Below are 24,841 nucleotides of genomic sequence, written 5' to 3' on the forward strand. Positions count from 1 at the left end.
GGTACTCATTGGACTTTGGACCCTTTAGCGAGTATGGTGAGTTCATAGAAGATTTTTTATTTTTTTTTGTCACAAGTTAGCGGAAATTGATTTTAATTGTGTTTTTTCACAAAGTGTCATTTTCCGCTAACTTGTGACAAAAAATACAATCTTTTATTTTTTTTTTACACACAATTGTCCATTTACAGAGAGATGTCTCCCACCCAGCATGGGTATGTATAAAAATACACCCCAAAACACATTATACTACTTCTTCTCAGTACGGCGATACCACATGTGTGACACTTTTTTGCAACCTAGGTGCGCTAAGGGGCCTGACGTCCTATTCACAGGTCATTTTGAGGCATTTGGATTCTAGACTACTCCTCACGGTTTAGGGCCCCTAAAATGCCAGGGCAGTATAGGAACCTTACAAGTGACCCCATTTTAGAAAGAAGACACCCCAAGGTATTCTGTTAGGAGTATGGGGAGTTCATAGAAGATTTTTTTTTGTCACAAGTTAGCGGAAAATGACACTTTGTGAAAAAAAAAAAAAATACAAATCAATTTCCGCTAACTTGTGACAAAAAATAAAATCTTCTATGAACTCATCATACACCTAACAGAATACCTTGGGGTGTCTTCTTTCTAAAATGGGGTCACTTGTGGGGTTCCTATACTGCCCTGGCATTTTAGGGGCACTAAACCGTGAGGAGTAGTCTGGAAACCAAATGCCGTAAAATGACCCTTGAAATCCTAAAGGTACTTATTGGACTTTGGGCCCCTTAGTGCAGTTAGGGTGCAAAAAAGTGTCATACGTGGTATCGCCGTACTCAGGAGAAGTAGTATAATGTGTTTTGTGGTGTATTTTTACATATAACCATGCTGGGTGGGAGAAATATCTCTGTAAATGACACATTTTTGATTTTTTTAAACACAATTGTCCATTTACAGAGAGATTTCTCCCACCCAGCATGGGTATGTGTAAAAATACACCACAAAACACATTATACTACTTCTCCAGAGTACGGCGATACCACGTGTGACACTTTTTTGCAGCCTAGGTGCGCTAAGGGGCCCAACGTCCTATTCACAGGTCATTTTGAGGCATTTGTTTTCTAGACTACTCCTCACGGTTTAGGGCCCCTAAAATGCCAGGGCAGTATAGGAACCCCACAAGTGACTCCATTTTAGAAAGAAGACACCCCAAGGTAATCCGTTAGGTGTATGGTGAGTTCATAGAAGATTTTATTTTTTGTCACAAGTTAGTGAAAAATGACACTTTGTGAAAAAAACAATAAAAATCAATTTCCGCTAACTTGACAAAAAATAAAATCTTCTATGAACTCGTCATACACCTAACAGAATACCTTGGGGTGTGTTTTCTAAAATGGGGTCACTTGTGGGGTTCCTATACTGCCCTGGCATTTTACGGGCCCAAAACCGTGAGTAGTCGGGAAACCAAATTTCTCAAAATGACTGTTCAGGGGTATAAGCATCTGCAAATTTTGATGATAGGTGGTCTATGAGGGGGCAAATTTTGTAGAACCGGTCATAAGCAGGGTGGCCTCTTAGATGACAGGTTGTATTGGGCCTGATCTGATGAATAGGAGTGCTAGGGGGGTGACAGGAGGTGATTGATGGGTGTCTCAGGGGGTGGTTAGAGGGGAAAATAGATACAATCAATGCACTGGGGAGGTGATCGGAAGGGGGTCTGAGGGTTTGGCCGAGTGATCAAGAGCCCACACGGGGCAAATTAGGGCCTGATCTGATGGGTAGATGTGCTAGGGGGTGACAGGTGGTGACAGGAGGTGATTGATGGGTGTCTCAAAGTGTGATTAGAGGGGGGAAATAGATGCAAGCAATGCCCTGGCGAGGTGATCAGGGCTGGGGTCTAAGGGCGTTCTGAGGGTGTGGGCGGGTGATTGGGTGCCCTAGGGGCAGATTAGGGTCTAATCTGATGGGTATCAGTGACAGGGGGTGATTGATGGGTAATTAGTGGGTGTTTAGGGTAGAGTCCAACGTTGCTGTGACAGCGCTCCTCTTGCAGCCTAAAAACTAAAGAAAACACAGTCGCACATAGTGCATTACTGCAATCTTAATCAACAGTTATCAAACTCTTCACCCAACACGTGCACAGGTGGTAACACGAGGTGAACCAAGCGTCCCTATTTGCATCATCAACCCGCGTCCCAGACGAAACGCGTAGGGCGGACCCAGGAGCGCTGACGTCACGAGGGTAGCGGGAAGTTCGTACGTTCACACTGAAGGAGAGCGGAGTGTCGGGACGCCGGTGCCGCTACAAGGGGGAACGATATTGGTGGGCTGTGATGCCCGAGATGCCCTTATTTCATCTACCCATGTGAGTGCGCTGAACTGCGCAGGCTGCTTTGATTTTAAAACTGGATTACGCTATGTGTATTTTAAATTGTTTTACATGTGGAAATTGTGCAATAAATCTGGAGCCATATTGACAGAGCAAGTGTGAAGGCTGTGATTGATAGTTAGCCGCTTGAAGGCCACGCGCTAGACCCACCTGGAATCTGAGGTGGTGTCCATCTGGTGAGCTGCTATATCTAAGGGGTTATATCTCACCGAGAGTGGAACACACTGTTACCACCTGTGCACTTGTTGGGTGAAGAGTTTGATAACTGTTGATTAAGATTGCAGTAATGCACTATGTGCGACTGTGTTTTCTTTAGTTTTTAGGCTGAAAGAGGAGCGCTGTCACAGCAACGTTGGACTTTTGACATAGGTTTTGTGGTAGCGAATACTCATATGGACATTCTCTGTATTTGGCAGGCACAGTTCTTTGTTTAGTATATGTTTAGGGTAGAGATCAGATGTAAACACTGCACTTGGGAGGTGATCTGACATCGGATCTGCAGGCGATCTATTGGTGTGGGTGGGTGATCAGATTGCCCGCAAGGGGCAGGTTAGCGGCTGATTGATGGGTGGCAGTGACAGGGGGTGATTGATGGGTGATTGACAGGTGATTGGCAGGTGATCAGGGGGGATAGATGCATGCAGTACACAGGAGGGGGGGGTCTGGGGAGAATCTGAGGGGTGGGGGTGATCAGGAGGGAGCAGGGGGCAGTTTAGGGTTAAAAAAATAGCGTTTTTAGATAGTGACAGGGAGTGATTGATGGGTGATTAGGGGGGTGATTGGGTGCAAACAGGGGTCTGGGGGGTGGGCAGGGGGGGGGGGGTCTGAGGGGTGCTGTGGGCGATCAGAGGGAAGGGGGGGGGGCAGGATCAGTGTGCTTGGTGCAGTCTAGGGTGGCTGCAGCCTGCCCTGGTGGGACCACCAGGGCAGGAGGCAGCCAGTATAATAGGCTTTGTATACATTACAAAGCCTATTATACTCTATCCGTGCGGCGATCCGGGTGCTAGTAACCCGCCGGCTCTTCCGAGCGGCCGGCGGGTTACAGCGCGAGGGGGGGGGGCAAAGCCAGTCGCCGGCGGCTGATCGCGTCACGAATGGCGCGATCGCCGCAAAAGCACGCCCGCAGCCGCCCCCGCCGATGGGTGTATTGCGGTCGTTTAGGCCCGGACTTTGCCGCCGCCCATCGGCTGGGGGCGGTCCTTAAGTGGTTAAAGTGGATCGGAGATTAACTTTTACTCATTGCATAATTGTGTTCCTTTCATAATACTTTTTTGTTTTTGTTTTAATACTCTAATTCCCTATAAACTAAACAACCCTTACCAACATCTTTTCAGAGAGCCTTGGCATTTTCAGACAGTAGCAAGGGCTCATAAGAGCTCAGTCTGGGTAGGAGGGGGAGGTATTACTAGCCAGAGATTTCAGAGACAGAGGGGAGGAAGGAGGAGGAGGGGGGATTAGGTTTTTTTCACAGGCTGAGTGCTGAAGATGCAGATAAGCTTGCCTGTGTGTAATGTTTACAAACAACATGGACACTGTCATTTTATCACAGAATAAATCATATTCTATTGGAGCTGTTTGCAGCTACATTTGCTGTGTAAACTATCTAAACTTTAGATAAGATATATAGACAAGTTACTTGTTATAGTTAGTTTTTCATCTCGGATCCGCTTTAACCAAAGCGACTTGGTGGGAGCCTGAGCAGGATTTTTTTTTTTTTTAACTACTGAAACATTATTTTTTGGCAAAGTAGCGTTGGCACATTCGGCATTACTGAATTTGAAATCTTGTTCTGAATTCTGCCAATCAGAACCTGAATCTTCAATCATACACACCACAGCAAGGGGTGATAACTCACCCTTGTTGCTGCCTCTGTGTGCTGCTCTCTGCATTGCGTTCCAGCTCTCACATACTTACTCCTTCACAAGGAAGTATACGAGAGCTGGAATGCGATGTGGAGCCCAGCGCACAAGAAATAATGAGAAATAATTACTTTTGTCATTTTTTTTTTTATTATTCTCATTAAATGCATATAAAATAAAAAGTCTTACCAAAAAGTACCATTGAGAGAAAGACCAATTTGTGGCAAAACAAAAAAAAAAAACACAACGTAACTGTAGACAATTTAGGCGTGAGAAGTAGTGATAACGTTATTGGCAAATGAATAGGAGGAGTGCTGAAATGTTAAAAAATTCTCTGGTCCATAAGGGGAACACAACCTGTAGTGGTCAAGTGGTTAATGGCTGCTCTTTCCTCTAATCAGTAGAGCTAAAGAGAATCACAGTGCAGCCATTTTAAGAGTACCTGAAGAGACATGCAACATGATGAGATAAGCATGTGTCTGTACAGTCCCGGTCTTATTTAGAACTAGGCTGCGTTCCCATTTCCTCTTTTGCCTATGAAAGGTTAAGAATGTATAGCTCAAAATGACTATGAAAGGGTTAAGACTTTAGATTGATTTAGAGCTATTAAGAGCTATTAATATAGCTCTAAATTACAATTTAATAATATTTTTATAATCTTTTTCTCCCTGGGGACTAAAAGTGCTGTGACCCCACGTTCTGCAGTCTCAAATGCTCGGGAAAAGAGGTGGGTTTTAAGCAATTTCTTAAAGCTGTCCAGAGAAGGAGCCTCTCTCTCTGATTGTGGAAATTAGTTCCATATGTAGAAAGGCCCATGCACCAAATGTTTTAAGCGGTTCCAGGGAATAACCAAATTTAGCTGAGGGTGCATGGAAGGGCATATAGTTTCAATAGATCCACTATGTACTTGGGTCCCATTTGGTTTAGAGACGTGAATGTCAGCAAGAAGTTCTATAAATGGATTCTCCATTTTACTGGCAACCGGTGAAGAATTTGCAGTACTGGTAAAACTCATCACTTTACTATCACTTCCGGTTTGCTTTAATGACAGGTGTGTTGTTAGCTGTCTGTGTATTGTTAGCCTAGCACAGTCAGCAGCTGCATACACATGACAAAAGAAGAAAGACACAAGCAGGCACAATCCTTACTTTCCCAAGTGCTCCAGGTTTCCCAGGCAGGTGGAGTAGCAGTAGTTATATGCAATCACTATGGATGGGTACAAGGACTGGAAATCCAGAACCAAAACGGAGTTGCTGTAGAATTTAGACTCTGGTTCCATCACAAGTGGAATACACTGAGGGGCTCTCATCTGCGATCGCTGCTGGGGACTGGGCGTTACAGGAATGTAATTCATTGGCTTAGCAATGCGCAGCATCATGGACTCAACACGGTACTAGGTAAATATAAAAAAAGTTTGAAAAAGATAAAATTCACATGTGAAGTTTTTCTTGTACAAGTGTACAAGTACACTTTAAGATGAATAATAAATAAATACACAATCTGGAAAGGGAAATAAAAATAAAAGTTTAATTTTGAATAGTGAGGATAGAGAGAGAGAGATTTTTCCTCTTTTACAGTCCATGTGACCTCTATGAAGCTTTGTGGCTTTCAATTGAATTCACTTAGAGCAGGAATGGGCAAACTCGGCCCTCCAGCTGTTACGGAACTACAAGTCCCACAATGCATTTACCTTTATGAGTCATGACTGTGGCTGTCAGGCTCCTGCAATGCATTGTGGGACTTGTAGTTTCTTAAGAGCTGGAGGGCCAAGTTTGCCCATGCCTGGCTTAGAGGGATAGGAAGTTAAATACAAGAATTAGAGACTCTAAGGGTCCTTTTACACTTAATATGTTGCATTTTAATGCATTTTTTCTCCATAGCAGTGCATTGTAAAGAAGCTTCAATTTTCCAGTGTACAATGTGAAAGGGGCAATAGGGAAACATGGACAATGGACGGCACATCAGTTGTCCTTTCAGTTACAACTGATATAGTGTAAAAGTACCCTTAAAGAGGAACTCCAGTGAAAATAATGTAATAAAAAAAAGTGCTTCATTTTTACAATAATTATGTATAAATGATTTAGTCAGTGTTTGCCAATTGTACAATCTTTTAAATCCCTGATTTACATTCTGACATTAAATGGTGACTTTTTACTGTTGGCAGGTGATGTAGCTGCTGCATGCTTTTTTGGCAGTTGGAAACAGCTGTAAACCGCTATTTCCCACAATGCAGCAAGGTTCACAGGGGGAGATTTATTAATGCATTATCGACAGTTTTTTCTTCTTAAAGAGGAACTCCAACCAAGAATGTAACTTTATCCCAATCAGTATTTGATACTCCCTTTTACATGAGAAATATATTGCTTTTCACAAACAGACCATCAGAGGCCGCTGTATGACTGATATTGTGGTGAAACCCCTCCCACAAGAGCGGTGCTCCTGGCAAACTGACACAATGTAACAATGTTCACTGACAGGAAATAGCTGCTTACAGCTGTCTCTAACAGCCAAAACAACTAGCAGCAGCTACATAACCTGCCCACAGTAAAAATGTCACCATGTGATAAATGTCAGAATGTAAATCGGGGAGAGGAAAGATTTTACAATGAGCAAACACTGACTAAATCATTTATACATAATTATTGTAAAAATGAAGCACTTTTTTTATTACATTATTTTCACTGGAGTTCCTCTTTAACCTTCCTGGCGGTAACCCCGCACTTTGCTAGCTGCGTGTGCACTCTGATCGCCGCCGCTCGCCCCCCCCCCGACCCCGTGCGCTGCCTGGCCAATCAGTGCCAGGCAGCGCTGAGGGGTGGATCAGGACTCCCAATGACGTCACGACGTCGGTGACGTCATCCCGCCCGTCGCCCTCCAGGAAATCCCGTTCTTTGAATGGGATTTCCTTATCACAGGTGGCAATCGAAGCGGTTGGGGGGATGCCGCTGCACAGCGGCTATCATGTAGCGAGCCCTGGGCTCGCTACATGATATAAAAAAAACAAAAAATTGCTGCGCTGCATCCTGGCGGTTTTTAATAGACCACCAGGAGGGTTAATCTGTTCTAACCAGCAGGGAGAACAGTTCTGCCTGCTAATAAGAACCGTCTTAAATCCTAGGTAATAGTGGTAGTTTAGCATGAATTTCTAGAGCTGCACTAGAGTTAAGAAAAGTGCAAACCCATCCCTAAACTGGCGCAGATTAAGAACTGCTTGATAGCAGTTCTACAGATGTAGAACTTCTGGTTAGATATGATTGCAGAGTGCAGGCTATACATGATTTTTGATGTGCTCCTCCCCCCCTGCTGAATTCCTCCTCATAGCCTGCTGCTATCAATACAGAAGGTGTGTTGGTTACCTCAGCAACAGCAATTCCCCTCACACACTGCACTGTCTGAGAGACCTTCCTAGCTCCTCCTATTATACAACAGTTTTAGAAGGAATCTGCACTATCTAATGATTTCTTGAGATGCCTGAGAATGTTATGCATGGATTTCTAAAAACCTACCAAGGTTTTGTCTCAGACACTCTTGATAAATATTCCCCACAGAGCCTGTTGACAGCAGATGTGCTGGTTATCTCAGCAACAGTACTTTCCCTCACACACTGCACTGTCTGAGAGACCTTCCTAACTCCTCCTATTCCTAACAGTTTAAGAAGGAATCTGCACTATTTAGTGATTTCTTAGGATGGCTGAGACAGTTCTGCACGGATTTCTAAAAACCTACTAATATTTTGTCTCAAACACTCTTGATAAATGTCCCCCACAAACAGGAAACTGCCAAGAGTACGTACTTTTCTTGTGGGATGGTTTTCACCACAATATCAGCCATACAGCACCCACTGATGGTCTGTTTGTGAAAAGGAATAGCTTTCTCATGTAAAAGGGGGTATCAGCTACTGATTGGGATAAAGTTCAATTCTTGGTCGGAGTTTCTCTTTAACTACTTCAAGACCACCAGTAGTATTAAAACGTCCAATTTATTCCTGTTAATGGACCAATGGACGTTTTAAAACGTCCAGTTTTTAAAATCGATTTTCTCAAAAACTATAAGGTCTTTTTGAAAAAAATGTTTTGCACCTGGTTCTCAATATTCTACTTGAAGGGAACCTTAACTGAGAAGGGTATGGATGTTTCCTCTTTAACAATACCAGTTGTCTGGCAGTCCTGCTGATCTCTTTGGCTGCAGCAGTGGCTGAATGCCACCCTGAAACTAGCGTGCAGCTAATCCAGTCTGACTTCAGTCAGAGCACCTGATCTGCATGCTTGTTCAGGGGCTGTAGCTAAAAGTATTAGAGACACAGGATCAGTAGGAGAGTCCGGCAAATGGTATTATTTTAAAAAGAAAAATCCATATCCTTCTCATCATATGTTCCCTTTAACACATCCTGAAAATGTGGGGTTTATATCATGTAAGGGGGCTTTGCCATTAACTGCTAAACTCGGCGGGTGTTTGCGTTTTTTTTTTTTTTTTTTTTTAAACATGAAAACTTTTTTCATTTGAAACTTAAAATCGATTTTCTCAAAAACTATATGGTCTTTTTGAAAAACCACTTTTGCACCTTGTTCCCAATGTTCTACATAACATAGGCAGATAAAATGTGTGGGTTTTATGTATGGTAGCATTGTTTATTTTAAAACTATAGGGGATGGAATTGGAGAAATTGTGTATTTTTTCATTTATCCCTTGTTTTCACTTTAAAATGCATAGAAAGCATGAATGAACATGAGAAATACGTCATTTTATATATTACCTGTGATCCTCTAGTCAAAACATGCAGAAACTGAATGCCAAAAAGCCTTGCTAGTTCACTGGTTCTTCCAATCAAGTCCAAATGTACTAATAACTGTAGCGTCCCATGCACCCTGTTCATGTAATGGTCTGTCATTCGCCACCTGTACAGTGCAACACGGAGTTAAAAGAAAGAAAGTATAGAAGTGGCTAAACTCAGAGTAAACTGTTGTATATGCCAAGGAGAAATGTTAGATTTACATGTCAGTTTTAAAGCAGTCCTAAACTGAAAACGAAAACGTTACCTCCAATGTTACTTATTATCACAGAACCAGGGCACAGCCCTGATTCACAGTTGCTGATAACAGCCAATTGGACAGGCTGATCTCCATAAACACACACGTTTCAGTGCAACAGCTCTCAAATTTTAGCCCTCACAGTGGGATAAAAGAAAAAAAGGAAATTAGCCTAGATCTAAGTAGGATTAGGACTATACATACGTATGTTTATGTTATGTCCTTTCAACCTACCCTTTAAGCTTTTAAGCTACGAGATATATATATATATATATATATATATATATATATATATATATATATATATATATATTATAGCGCCATTTCTATGGATACACCTTAATACAATGGGAATGGTTGGTGATATTAACACTTCCTGTTTGTGGCACATTAGTATATGTGAGAGGGGACACTTTTCAAGATGGGTGGTGACCATGGCGGCCACTTTGAAGTCAGCCATTTGAATCCAACTTTTGTTTTTTCAAACAATGGTGTGCTTGGTTTTAACGTAACTTTATTCTTTCATGAGTTATTTACAAGTTTCTGACCACTGATAAAATGTGTTCAATGTGCTGCCTATTGTGTTGGATTGTCAATGCAACCCTCTTCTCCCACTCTTCACACACTGATAGCAACACTACAGGAGAAATGCTAGCACAGGCTTCCAGTATCCGTAGTATCAGGTGCTGCACATCTCGTATCTTCACAGCATAGACAATTGCCTTCAGATAACCCCAAAGATAAAAGTCTAAGGGGGTCAGATCAGGAGACCTTGAGGGCCATTCAAATTGCTACATGATGATGCGTTTCCCTGTTCATGCACTGAAGCTGGTACGTTCCCTGAGTTTTTCCACAAAGATGGTGCACAACCACATTATGGGTGTCAGGTCCGAGCATTCCTAGCCCTCCTGGCGGTATGAAAAATTCCGCCAGGAGGCAGCGCGGCAGTTTTTTTTTTTTTTAGCTCAGCGGCATTCCCCCGCCCTCTTCGATCGCCTTCGGCGATCTCCGATCAGGAAATCCTGTTCAAAGAACGGGATTTCCTGGAGGGCTTCCCCCGTCGCCATGGCGGGATGACGTCACCGACGTCAGCGACGTCATTGGGAGTCCCGATCCACCCCTCGGCGCTGCCTGGCACTGATTGGCCAGGCAGCGCACGGGGTCTGGGGGGGGCCCGCACGCCGCAACGGATAGCGGCGATCGGGCGCAGGCCGGCGGCAATCAGTGTGCTGGCGCAGCTAGCAAAGTGCTAGCTGCGTCCAGCAAAAAAAAAATTAAGAAAATTGGCCCAGCAGGGCCGGAGAAAACCTCCTGCGCGGCTTACCCCGAACTAAGTTCGGGGTTACCGCCAGGAAGGCTAGATGAACAGTTTCCTGGAAATTGGATTGGTCATCGTGGGCCAGTTGCGATCAGTGTGTTAAGAGTGGGAGAAGAGGGTTGCATTGACAATACAACACAATGGGCAGCACATTGAACACATTTTATGAGTGGTCATAAACTTGTAAATAACTCATGAAAAAATAAAGTTGGATTTAAAATGGCCACCACCCATCTTGAAAAGTTCCCCCCCTCACATATACTAATGTACCACAAACAGGAAATATATATATATATATATATATATATATATAGGAGGAGATAAATTTCCTAGATACTACTATCAGAAAACAGGCTGATACCCTCACGTCTGATTTTTATAAAAAGCCAACTGATCGCAACAAACTTCTACGCTTCGAGAGCTTCCACCCACCTGCTGTCTTCCGTTCCATAGTGAGGAGTCAATTACTCCGAGTAGAGAGAATTGTTTCAGATCCAACTAGGATCAATGCGAGAAGACAGCAGATAGTTGCTAAGCTCTCGGAGCGTGGATATCCAGAGATACTACTTCAGGAAGAGGCCAAGATGTTATTGTCCGAGGATCAGGGTAGTAGAAAGAAAAAAGAACCTGAGGGTCGTCGCCTGCCCTTTGTGTGCCAATATCATGGATTTTCAACTAAAGTTATGTCTTGTATTAAGAGACATTGGCACATTTTGGGCAGTGCATACCCTGAGATTCCGGAATTCCGAGCACCGCCTATTCCTGCATATAGAAGGAATGAAACCTTAGGTAGTAGATTGGTGAGGGCGGACTCCCCACCGATACATAAACACACAGACTTTTCTTGGCTCTAAAAGGTTGGGATCCTATCCATGCCTCACATGCAGTGAATGCCCAAACGTGATAAAGGGGTCGACGTTTGGTGATGGATATGAGATTAAATACTTCCTCACCTGCCAGAGCACCTATGTTGTCTACTTATTGACTTGCCCTTGCGGGCTTCTTTACGTAGGTGAAACTACTCAAAAGGTACGGGATCGTATCTCACAACATAGGAGCTCTGTCAGGGGGGTTAGTTCTGATCTTCCAATTGCAAAGCACTGGAAGGAGGCGGGACATAGAGATGTAGATCTTCAATATATGATAATCGATCATATACCAAAACCGAGACGTGGGGGAGACAGGATCTTGATGTTAAAACGCCGTGAAGTTATGTGGATTCACAAGCTAGGCAGTTTATATCCAGGTGGCCTAAATAAAGATTTTGATTTACATTTGTTTTTATAATTTTCTCCTCCCTTAGGGTTATATAAAGAAAATGACCATCACACTGGTCGAGAGAATATTGCTACACGATTTGGATCATGGACTGATTTGTGATTAAGGAGATAAGTGTACATTATTGGCACTTCCTGTATTTTTCATTTTATTTACTGATACCTTTAAGGGGCGTAGCCCATTTTGTCATGATGTAATTTCTTGTTGGGGTGGGTATATATGAGACCATGTATTCATTTGTTATTTGGCATTGATAAAGGTCGGGGACGACCGAAACGGTCTGCTGTTTGAATTTACTTGCTCTAAATAAAAGAGCTGTGTGCTGCAACTCCACATGCTTTTTTGTATAATTCTAGGGGTTTGGGCACCCCCAGTTGCGTGCACCTTGAACCTCCAGCTTGTGATAGCTGCTGACCCCCCCTGGACATATATATATATATATATATATATAATCTATATCTATATGTGTGTATGTATGTATGTATATATATATATATATATATATATATATATATATATATATATATATATATATATATATATATATATAGATATAGAGAGAGAAAGATATATATATATATATATATATATATATATATATATATATATATAGATAGATAGATAGATAGATAGATAGATAGATAGAGAGAGAGAGAGAGAGAGAGAGAGAGAGATCTCTAGTAAGCCCAACGACAGAGCTGAAATCCCATTTGCTGTGTGTTTTGTTAGTCACTGTTACATATATATTGTCTATTGACTCTGTATTATTACCAATCTATACATTTTTATGTACCCATGTTGTTTTCTAATGCTGTACAGTGCCATGAGAGGTGGTGTTGGCATATAAATAAATAATTTGAGTGATATAGTAGATCATTACAAAAGACAATTTAGGGGCAGCGATTAAAAAAAAAAAAGTCAGGACTAACTAATATGAACCTGGACTTTACATTTACTACATATTTTCCTAAACAGCATTTCAAGGAGCACAGTTGGCATTATATCAGTTTTATGAAGGTTACCTGTTGGTATCAGATTTATGATCAAACCAATCCGATAATGTTCGGAATGTGTATAAAGGGAACCTCTGGTGAAGGACATGAAAGGCCACATTTTCAAAAGTATAATTAGTCAGGGCAACCTGGAAAATGGAAAGGAAGCAATGCATTCAATGTGAAATGAACCATGAACATACAAAAAAATATATAAAGGAGAACTATAATCAAAACACAAAAAGTGTTAGATAGTGGAAATTATGTCCCCCAAACCAGTGTATGATAAAAGTCAGCAAATCATGACCTGTAGTAGTTTGTGGAAAAGCTGCTGGTCTTATGGGGCCTATTTATAAGTAAAGTGAACCGGATGCACTCGTCTTTGGTAGCACTCAGGGACACAAGTGCTTCAAAAGCCTGTAAGAGGAGTGCTGAAGGGCTACTTGACTTAGCAGACCAAATAGCTTCCACAGGGATGGCAGAGGAAGGATGGGACGGAGGAGGACTAAGAAGGTTCTATGGTATTCAGAGTCTTCCCTCTGGATACCAGAATTCCGAGGACCTCCCATTACCGTGGTCAGATAACCATTTCAGGAGGGAATATTATCTAACATTACCAAAACTTCAACAGTCTAATACATTTAGAAAACAGCTTGTTTAACATTTACAATAATTTTTTTTATTGACGTTTTGGATTTACATTGGATTTACACTGCACATCTGGGGGACTACATAGCCCAGCATGCCTGTATGCCTTCTGAACACATTCTCTGCCAATTACATGTTGCTGGTGGTTGCCGAGCAAAGCTGTCCTTCTGTTTGTGGGCTGTGGTACATCCATTCATCGCGGCTGTCAGCAGGGGGGGTGGAAGTGCCGGCGGACATCGCGGGTGTCAGCGGGGGGTGGGGGGGAGTGCCGACGTGACTGCTGCTTTGCATGGCAACCACCAGCCAGATCTGCGCATGGATGGGACCATAGGCGCCTGCCTGGCTCTAGGGGAGCCTCCTGAGCATGCTGGGCCATGTAGTCCCCCGAATGTGCAGAGTACACCCGTCCGTGATGTCCTAATGGGCACTGTGATGTTTGGGTGACTGGTGGGAGTGTCAGAGGGCTGGGAGTTGGGAGGGATAATAAATACTAAATCAGGATGCAGGGTAAGGGAGGATATTACATCACGATTGGCTTCAGACAAGACAATCAAAGATGAAACCTGCCATGAGCTGTCAGGAGCATCATTCTCTGCAAATACTATATAAAAATTCTGTGAACTCCAAACGTGGACAGTGAAATGCATATGTGATGTAAGTACAGCCAATATTTAGCTACTGATATATGTGTTTTTTTTCTCTGAGACCCTATACCTAACAGCTCCTCTTTAAAGCACATCTTTGTCCTATCTTGTCTTCATTTTACTGAAGAATATTTATAGCTTTTTCAAGAGCTGCTACTATACCATTGGCCTATATTCTAAAAGAAACAATGAAAAAAGTCAAAAGCATATGTTTTTGACGCAACCTTTAAAGTTTAAGTTTTCAGTCTACTAGCTAATTCTAGGAAGTAAGTTCCATTATAAAATCCAGTAAACTCATAGTGGCATTCAGAAGCCTTGGTTTTAGTAAGGTTTCTCTCAACCTGGGAAATCGGGGTTATGAACCACCCTGCTGAGATCCCAGGGAGTGGAACCAATGAGCATAATATGCCACCATGGTTGAAGAAGTTGTGTATGCTAGTATAGTTTTAGTTGTATCACTATACATGTATAGACTCCAATACAGTGAATACCTAAATAACTAAATTAGGAACTAAACTACTACTACTACCTAATCTAATCTATACTATCTTAAATTGCATCTCCTTCGTCCCAATTTCACTTAACAGCTTGTTTAACAAATGCTTAGACTTTGCTGGGACATGAAACTATAAGCACGGATACAGTTCTAAATCACACAAATAAAGGTTTACAAAGGAATACTGACAGTATTTCACGGATTGTACTTATTTTATAGTAATGTTTAACTTCATGTATCTATGCTCATAATTGTATGTTTTTGTACGCTGTACAGCGCTACAGATGGTGTTGGCACTATATAAATCAGGGATGTCCAAACTCTTTAGGTCAAGAGCCATATGGCCATTTTTGAAAGTGCCAGGGGGCCGAACTAGTGAAAATAAACACAATTTTGCAGATTGCCGTTAGGTACACTATGCCTGTGACATTTTGTCAAATAAAACATTTCCATGGAAATAACCCATATACTGTGTGCTGCATGTCCCTTTTAATATGCAGGCATAGTGCTACCGGGATAGTGGCAGTTGCTAATCATTAGATGTTACTGCTGCTGGCATAGTGGCAGTTGCTAATCAGTAGACGTTACTGCTGCTGGCACAGTGGCAGCTGCTAATCAGAATCACTTTATTTCGCCAAGTACAGTAGGAGCTGTAATCTGAATTATTTGTGGTTCACATGGCATAGACAGAGTATAAGACAGAAGCACAGCACGTACAATTTAAAATGCAGTAATCAGTTCATATCACTGCTGTGTAAATACAGCCCAGTAAAAATCACCATATAGTGATAATAATAATAGTGATGGTAATAATAATAATACTAAGGGTGCAGGTAGTAGCCCCGAGTCTATCTGGATAGGCCAGGCAGGCAGCAGCGGGGTCCAGATAATCGACCCAGCTAGAGTACGCTGGTATGCGGATCCGTCAGGGGGAGGTTGGAGTTCAGTAACCGGACAGCTTGGGGGAAGAAGGTGTTCTTCCGCCTGGTGGTTTTGGATGGTATGGTCCTGTAGCGACGGCCCAACGGGAGGAGCTTGAAGTAGTGGCTGCCTGGGTGAGAGGGGTCGCGGGAGATCATAGTGGCCCTCTTCCTCATCCTAGCAGAGTGGAGGAGGTCGAGAGGTGGAAGAGGAGATCCGATCTTCTCTTCGTCCGTTATGACTCTCTGAAGTTTGTGTTTGTCGCTGGCCGTTGCGCCAGCATACCAGACAATGACAGAGGAGCAAAGGATGGATTCTATGGTGGAAGTATAGAATCTGGTCAGCAGCTCCCTGGGCATGCCAAATCTCTTCAGTTGGCGCAGGAAGAATAGCCTCTGCTGAGATTTCTTCTGGATTTTGGTGGTGTTTTGTTCCCACTTCAGCTTGTTAGTGAGAGTTGTGCCGAGGAACTGAACAGATGTCACCTTGGAGACTTCTGTACCCCCAATTAGGACAGGTGGGAGGGGGGTAGGGTTCCGCCTAAAATCTACCACTAGTTCAACAGTCTTTGCTGCGTTGAGGACTAGGTTGTTGTCTTTGCACCAGTTGCATATTGTCTCGACTTCGCTGCGGTACTCCTGCTCCCCGTTGCTACCAATAAGGCCGATAATAGTGGTGTCGTCCGCAAATTTGATGACTTCCACAGAGTCGGCGAGTGAGATGCAGTTATTGGTATAGAGGGAGAACAGTAGAGGTGACAACGCAGCCTTGTGGAGCCCCCGTGTTGGTGGTTGGAACGCTGGAGAGGTGGTTGCCGAGCCTCACCTGTTGCGATCTGTCAGTCAGGAAGTTATTGATCCATGCACGAAGAGTGGGGTCAACTCCGAGCTGCGACAGATTGGCGTGCAAGATGTCTGGGCAGATCGTGTTGAACGCTGAGCTAAAATCCAGGAATAGGATCCGAGCGTAGGAGGCAGGGTTGTCTAGGTGCTCCGTGATGTATGCCACGCTGGCATTGATGGCGTCTTCCACGGATCTGTTAGCCCTATAGGCAAATTGGAGTGGATCTAAAAGGGCGTCCGTGGACCTCTTCAGGTGGGCAAGAACCAGCCGCTCAAGGAGTTTCATGACGTTTGAGGTAATGGCCACTGGTCGGAAGTTATTATGCTCGGTACTGCTAATCAGTAGATGTTACTGCAACAGTGGTAGCTAATAACCTAAAGGTGAGCAAATGATGGCAGAGTGGTGATCCAAGTTTTCCCCTGCATATGGCACCTCAGCTACAACCTGCAGGCCGTATGGACTTAACCACAGAGAGCTTCAGGGGCCACCAGAGAAGGCTCGGTGGGTCACATTTGGCCCTGGGACGCACTTTGGACATGCCTAAGGCCTCTTGCACACTACATACGATTCCGATATTTTTATAGAATCCGATTTTTGATTATGGGTCAAAGAGGATTACTGAAAGCTTTTCATGAGAAGTACGGAGACATCAAGAGTGAGAAACCAGTTAAATATTACTTTTATTAGTGTTGCTATAAATATTATTGTAAGAAGATGCCAGTACCTCAGGTCTCATCATTCGCCAAACATTCAGCATAATTCGGCCAACAATATTGATTTCGCTCATCGTATCTGCACCGTACTCATCTTTGTCAGCAGTAAAACGGTTCTTATTTTTGTCCTCTAAAAAAATGAATCAAACAGAAAAGTCAAGTAAGAGCAACATAACAAGAAGATAAAGAAAAGAATAGGAAACAGGTCAAGGGTCTGTCACACATTCTTCTGTACCACTTTCTGAACTAATATAAGCTTTATTTTTTTTTTGTTTATTAACAGTGACAATTTTTGCATGATTTACTTAAAATTTGTATTTCTGGATGCATTTACACAATTTCTATACTGTTTCACTTTATTCAACTCATTATCTTAGTCTGAAGTGCTTTTATTCAACTCTATTATGTTGGTCTGAAGTGCTTTTATTCAACTCATTATATTGGTCTGGAGTGCTTATATGAAAGCATGCATTACTAAAAAAAAAAACGTTATTAGTATAAAAGTTTGTACATTGTTAAGCTACAAAATATACCATGGCTTTGCATTTGTAACTTAAAAGACAACTTGTAATGAGGCAATACGTGGACATACCAGGTATCCTGGACATTTGCTGGCAAAGGTCCACATTGAGCGCAGAAGCCCTCTGCAACAGATATCCCCACGAATGCATTTGGACTTCATATCCCACTAGTATATCTGGATCATACCTGTGTGAAGTGGGGGGAAAATGTTATCAATGGTCCCTATTTTGATCATCACCATTTTTAAGTTGTAAAATTTTGCAAAAGTATTTAAAACCAGACAGGAAAGATTTGCTCAGTCTTCTGAATGCTCTGTGAGATTATACAAAAGATGTAAAGGCAAATGTGAGATCAATTGTACCAAACTAAAGCTGGCTCTATGCATATTAATCTCTCTATTTGATTTCCGGATGACCATCTATTGCCCCAACATATCAGATTCCTGTTAGATCAATTCTATGCAGTTTATTAATCCAAAGTTGATCAGACAGATAGGTACATTTATGTGTGAGGGGGAGGGGCAGCAGGCGATCGATGGCAGCATAGCACTGCAACAAAAAGTGCAAAACTTGCAATGCTCAATAGATTTGCCATGTAGTGTAGGACTATTACTATCTGATCAAATTCTGATAAGGCCATGATCGGTTTGTGCATGGCTAGTTTAAAAGCCACAATGCAGATCTGCAGATGAGGGAAATTAATGCACATTCAAAGAGATAAATTAATGCCAGTTGGTGGACTATCCGTTTCAAATACTGTAAACTATGAAGGGAATACAGAGTTGTCATGAGGACAGTAAAGCATAGGATACTGGTAAGCCCTGAAAAGCAAAGTATAAAGAAACCAAAAGGACTCACTTTCTTATCAGGCTTAGAAATTTTTCAAACAGATCTTTTTCATCAAGAGCATAGGTCACTTGAAAGCCTGCAATACCAGATCTGGTAAATAAAGGTGCCCGGATTCTGCTACCTGGAGAAGGACAAATAAAATAAGTATGGTACACTTAGTGGTTATATAGTATAAAGCAATTACTGAAAGAATCGTAACTAAACAAATTTGTTGAGGTGGTTTAAAAAACAAAACAAAACACATGAGCAATGTTGCCACTGAATTGGTCACCTTCTTCATTGGCAGTGCGTTCTTGGCTGATCACAATTGCACCAGTGATCTGCGTTTTGTCACTCTGGGGCAGTGTAGTGTCTGAAGATATGCAGTAGAAGACAGCACAGATGGGGTCAAATTCAGGATCTGGTTCCAAGTCTCGTCTAGTCCTGGCATGGAGCTCCATGAGCATCAGAGTCAAGTGCTGGACCTGGGTACAAACATTTATAATCTGTTACAAAATTAAGCTAAACACAGAAGCTGCCATTTTAGTGATCCAAGGGTTTATTATAACCTGAAGAGAAAACTTAGGAAGGTGCAAGTGCTGACTTCTTTTTAAAAATTACTATAGCCTGGTTGTTCGGCTTACACTCTACAGTTAACACCTACTGAACCAGGCACACCTAAAACAATTCTCTAGATAAGGGATTCTGCATCTTCTGTCACTACTAAAGCTAAGTTTGCTGCACACTAACAGATTGCTACCTAATGTGGCAAAACATTTGATCCCTTTTTGATCAGTATCTGATCAGCAAGGGATCGATTCCTAAGACACAGTGCACAAAGATTTTCAATAGATTTTAGTACGAAATCTATTGAAAATTGGTCGAACAGCTGCATTGTTCAACGGCACTGCATAATATGCTGGTGTGCTATGAATCAAATATATTGATAATGATAATAAAAACAAAATAGATCAAGGTATGTCACTCTTGTATCACTTCATGATTATCTAACTGAGGCCTGGCGCACACTAAAAACCGCTAGCAAATCCGCAAAATGCTAGCAGATTTAGAAACGCTTTTTCTTCTTTTTCTGTAGCGTTTCAGCTAGCATTTTGCAGTTTTGTGAAGCGTTTTTGGTGTAGTAGATTTCATGTATTGTTACAGTAAAGCTTTTACTGAACAGCTACAGTAACAAAAACGCCTGCAAAACCGCTCTGAACTGCCGTTTTTCAGAGCGGTTTGCGTTTTTTCCTATACTTAAAGGGATACTGTAGGGGGGTCGGGGGAAAATGAGCTGAACTTACCCGGGGCTTCCAATGGTCCCCCGCAGACATCCTGTGCCTGCGCAGCCGCTCACCGATGCTCTGGCCCCGCCTCCGGTTCACTTCTGGAATTTCTGACTTTAAAGTCAGAAAACCACTGCGCCTGCGTTGCCGTGTCCTTGATCCCGCTGATGTCATCAAGAGCGCACAGCGCAGGCCCAGTATGGTCTGTGTCTGCGCAGTACACTCCTGGTGACATCAGCGGGAGCGAGGACACGGCAACGCAGGCGCAGTGGTTTTCTGACTTTAAAGTCAGAAATTCCAGAAGTGAACCAGAGGCGGGGCCGGAGCATTGGGGAGTGGCTGCGCGGGCACAGGATGTCTGTGGGGAACCATTAGAAGCCCCGGGTAAGTTCAGCTCATTTTCCCCCGACCCCCCTACAGTATCCCTTTAACATTGAGGCAGAAACGCATCCACAATCCAAAAAATGCCTCACCCCGGGAGGATTCGTTTCTGCAAAACGCCTCCCTCTCTGGTGTGCACCACCCTATTGAGATACATTGACCAAGCGGATCCGCAGCCGCAAGCGGATCTGAAAACGCTGAAAAAGCCGCTCGGTGTGCACCAGCCCTTAGTGAGTTCACTGGGTATTCCCTGCATAATCTTCATTCTTTTCTAACTACTGGGAGCAGCGTACATTTTTTTTTCAATCTTTAAGGTATGCCGAGCAGTGCAGAAACTATGGAAAGATGCATATCATTTTAAAGCTCTCTTTCTCCTCTTTCCAATCATAAAGAAACCACCGCCCTACGCCTTTTAGTTTTCGCTATTTTCGCCATCGAAATTGCCGCGGCTTCGATCGCAAAAATAGAGAAAACGAAAAGGCATAGGGCGACGATATAGGTGTCGCCAGAAAGAGGAGAAAGAGAGCTTTAAAATGATATCCATCTTTCCATAGTTACATTGTATTACACAGGGCGACTTTTCCTGCTGAATGGAGTTGCTGACTTTGAGAAAAAGTCGCCCTGTGTAATACAATATAACTATGGAAAGATGGATATCATTTTAAAGCTCTCTTTCTCCTCTTTCTGACGACCCCTAAATCGTCGCCCTACGCCTTTTAGTTTTCTCTATTTTCGCGATCGAAGTCGCGGCCGCGGCAATTTCGATCGCGAAAATAGAGAAAACTAAAAGGCGTAGGGCGGTGGTTTATATATCATTGGAAAGAGGAGAAAGAGAGCATTAAAATGATATGCATCTTTCCATAGTTTCTGCACTGCTCAGAGTCCCTTTAGCCTCCTAGCTTCTTAAGCTATAAATAAATGTAGAATATTTCAGGCCCCATTTCCACTACATGCATGTCCGTGTTTTTTCTGTAGACAAAAATGCACTATATCTGACAGCCCATGTTAATCAATGAGCGGGTTTACATCTAATACATTTTTTTGTATGCAGTAAAAAACATTCACTTCTCCTGGTTTTCTTATTAAATGCATTACAACTGCTATGGAAACCCCTCACATTTTCGCATGTGAACATTAAAAGAAGTGCACAGAAATGTAAATTTGAGTAGGAACAGGGCCTTAGACAAAAAGCCAATACATCATGTTGTGGTGTCCATCTAAAATACATAGGCATAACAAAGGTTACTCTAAATTATTAACAATTGAATGATTTAAAGGGACTCCGAGCAGTGCAGAAACTATGGAAAGATGCATATCATTTTAAAGGAGAAAGAGAGCTTTCAAATGATATGCATCTTTCCATAGTTTCTGCACTGCTCGGATTCCCTTTAATGTAGGACAGTTGTAAATCTACATTTTACATCGCACCTCAAACATCTAAGAAGGCTTCAGCACTTTATTTTTTTTCAATACAACAAATAGTATGCTACAAGTATATATATATACCTCATGCAAGGCCTTTGCATCTTGAAGATTCTGTGCAGTGACTTTGAAACCATAGGTATTATTCAGAGATGGTCCCTCAATCTGAGAAGTTTCCTTCTTCACATGACCTAAAGCAGCAAACTGATTCTGTGGATAACAAACACAACAGAATATAACAACTCAATAATGAGAGCTGAAGATCAAATTACAGGAAATGATGAAAGATACAGAAGGTCATTGCTCAACATTGGAATTAAACTCTGCACTGTAAAAGGTAATAGTCGCTACCAATGCTTCCTCCCTTTAGGTTTCCAGGGAATCTGGTCTCTTACCTCTGATAAAATATAGAGGAAAAAGCACTAATCAATGTACAACACACTGAGCAACAGTGTTTCTTTCAATGCAAATAGTGTTGTTAGACTAAAGGTTCGTACACACGTCTGAGTTTTTCAAACTACTGGTCGTCAGACCCGCCCAAGGGGCAGTCGTTCTGACAAAAGTCTGCTGGTGTGTACAGTCTGTACACACTGGCAAAGTGTCGTCAGAACGTCTGCCCCGCAGGCGAGCCCGACGACCGGTAGTTTGAAAAAGTCATACGTGTGTACGTAGCTTAATAGTACTTTCATGAACCATTCCTAATGCTACAGAATTAGTAAATGTACACAGTGATGTGGACTGGAAGGGTAATATTTTGCGCTGGAAATTACCTATATTTCCCCAAAATATGTAACTTCAAGGGGCCTGAACGGTAGGAATCAAGTAAGTTTACAGAAAGTCCTTCCTGAACAGAGGCGGGGGGGGGGGGGGGGGGGGGGGGTAGGGGCGGAACTTAGATCTCTATTTTCTTAACCCTTAGACTGACAGCTATTTTTTTCATTTTTATTTTTTAAAAAGGCCAGTGCCAGCTATACTTGTATTGTGTTTATTAAATGTATTACCAAAACCAATGTGTACTGAAGTTCACATTAGCCAGTGGGGATGTTACTGAGGTGCAAATGAATTTGAGAGGATTAAAAATTATGCGAATTATTAAGATACAGAATTATGCAAATTATGAAAATCTATTGTAAAATGGACTAATCAAGTCTTGCAGTGAAAGCATCTGATTGGTCCATTTTCAAGCTACAAGCTAACAATTGCACAATTATTCATCAAGTTTTAATTATTTGATATATTTCAAGTAAAGTAGAAAGTTGGCATTGAGCCAAAACTTTGTACTAACCTCCTTTTAGACATCCATGGCACAGGAATATGGGACAGATCAGCCTATAGACGCTGCGGGCAGAAGTAGTTTTGTACTAAAACGCCTTTAGATGTCCATGGCATGTGGTTGCGAAAACACAAACCTACAGAAGTCAGTGGCAGTTTAAGTGTTAAATACTGAATAAGGCCTGGAACCCACTATGGCAGGTATGTCAAACCGGTCCTTCGAGGGCCGAGATCCTCACACATTTTTGTTACAGCTAAAATGAATTGATGAGTCTGAATTAGGAAAGGTGTGGTCCATCAGGTAGAACACATTCCTCTCTTTTTCAGTCCACACTAAACACTGGCATAGATCTGCCCCTCAAGGCCTGGAGTTCGACACCTGTGCACTAGGGGCACTTTTCTGAGTGCTTTGCAATTTGCAAAAACTCTTGCTAATGTAATGGTATGTGTGTGATCCCACTTGAGCGATGGAATTTTATAAAAATCCCCCTAGCATCGCATCAGCAAGAGCTTTTCAAATCATTAGTGCTTAAAAAAGGCTGCTAGTGGGTTTGAGCCATTATTCACAGTTGACAAGGACTACTGGGTTTCCAGCTGCGTCCATGCAAAAAAGGCGTCTGGAAAAAAAAAGTGTGCGGGGTATAGACAAAATGATACATTTTTATCTAAAACAATATTTTTAGTTTCTATGTTCTAAACGAAAATCAAGTGCTAAATATGTTGAATTGACGGTAATGAAATAGAAAAATACCGTCTAACAAAAAATGATATTTACTCTTGTATTAAGCATAGTAATACAATTGTAGATATTACAGGTATTTTACTGCAACTATAACTAACTGTACTCTCATACAGAACTCTCCCTATACCTATCTCTAACCCCTAGACCCCTCCTTGGTGTTAATAAGCATAGTTTAATACATTGTACATGTTACAAACATTGTACTGGAATTATACCTAACCCTACTCTCACACAGAACCCTCCCTGTACCTTTCCCTAACCCCTAGATCCCCTGGTGGTGCCTAACCCTAACCACCCCCACTGTACAAACACCCTTACACACATAGAAACAATAATATATTTGAGACTGTAAAATATTTCACTACAAATAACATGACTAGAATAGAATAATTTATAAATAATAAATAGCCTTACAATTACATACACATTAAAAAATATTATGAATAGTAAGTTATATATTTGTAATAGAATAAATAGCCTTACAATCACAGACGCATTAAAAATATTAAAATAACGGTTATATTAAAAGCGATATATTAGTAAGATAATAAATCTGAAAACTATAATTACACATAATTCTGAAAACAAGATTAATACCAAAAGTGATCTATTTGTAATACAATTAGCTGGAAAACGATATTTAAGCATTGTACTTATAAAAACGAAAGTGTACTTATTACACTCCTGAAAGCGAAATTTAAAAACGATAAAATAAGTTAAACTGAAAGTCAAAACGAATTTGTAAACGATATTTGTCATAAACCTTATTCTGTAAATGAAAAGTTTTGTTATCACGAATCGCGATCTCTGCAACCGCTATTTGTCGGGCGCCCCAATTTCTTCTCTGGCGCCCAATAGCCGATATTTTGCATTGCAGCCTATGGTGCGCCCATTTTATCCATTAGCCATATGCACCCTTTTTCCTGCTTCCTTCCGGCCAGATAGTGGAGGAAGTAACACTGGAGTGACTTGTCACATCTTCAGAAGATGCAAGCTTTGTAGCCCATGTAGCAACCCTTTTCATTTTGTCCTCAGCCAGGATTTTCTCTTAATTCCCCATCTTAAGTCAATCAAGAAAATATGACATAAGGTTATATTCAGTATATTATGGAAATCTCCCCTTGTGATCTCGTCAGGCATGCATACTAAAAGGTTTAGGTTTTAGAGATATGAATAACGAACACCAGGATTAGTGGACATATAATGCATGTATTCAAAATGTCAAATAGTAAATCCAAAGCACTGTATATGGATATGCAATTCACTCATGATGTGATGCTTGTTT

General features: G+C 41.9%; 1 protein-coding gene across 3 annotated transcripts in view; it reads right to left on the reverse strand.

The window, feature by feature from the left end:
* The window catches only part of REV3L (REV3 like, DNA directed polymerase zeta catalytic subunit), a 235,884-nt gene that overhangs the window by 38,434 nt on the left and 172,609 nt on the right, over positions 1-24,841 (reverse strand). For all 3 annotated transcript variants that reach the window (XM_068231311.1, XM_068231310.1, XM_068231312.1), the window contains 8 exons: positions 21,627-21,752; positions 18,746-18,938; positions 18,484-18,595; positions 17,697-17,812; positions 17,116-17,234; positions 12,870-12,988; positions 8,978-9,119; positions 5,373-5,617 (listed from right to left, as the gene is read on the reverse strand). In XM_068231311.1, coding sequence (XP_068087412.1) covers positions 5,373-5,617; positions 8,978-9,119; positions 12,870-12,988; positions 17,116-17,234; positions 17,697-17,812; positions 18,484-18,595; positions 18,746-18,938; positions 21,627-21,752 — 1,172 coding nt within the window. The remainder of the gene's footprint in view (positions 1-5,372; positions 5,618-8,977; positions 9,120-12,869; positions 12,989-17,115; positions 17,235-17,696; positions 17,813-18,483; positions 18,596-18,745; positions 18,939-21,626; positions 21,753-24,841) is intronic.

This window comes from Hyperolius riggenbachi, chromosome 4 (assembly GCF_040937935.1).
Source record: "Hyperolius riggenbachi isolate aHypRig1 chromosome 4, aHypRig1.pri, whole genome shotgun sequence".
In the NCBI taxonomy this organism is placed as follows: domain Eukaryota; kingdom Metazoa; phylum Chordata; class Amphibia; order Anura; family Hyperoliidae; genus Hyperolius; species Hyperolius riggenbachi.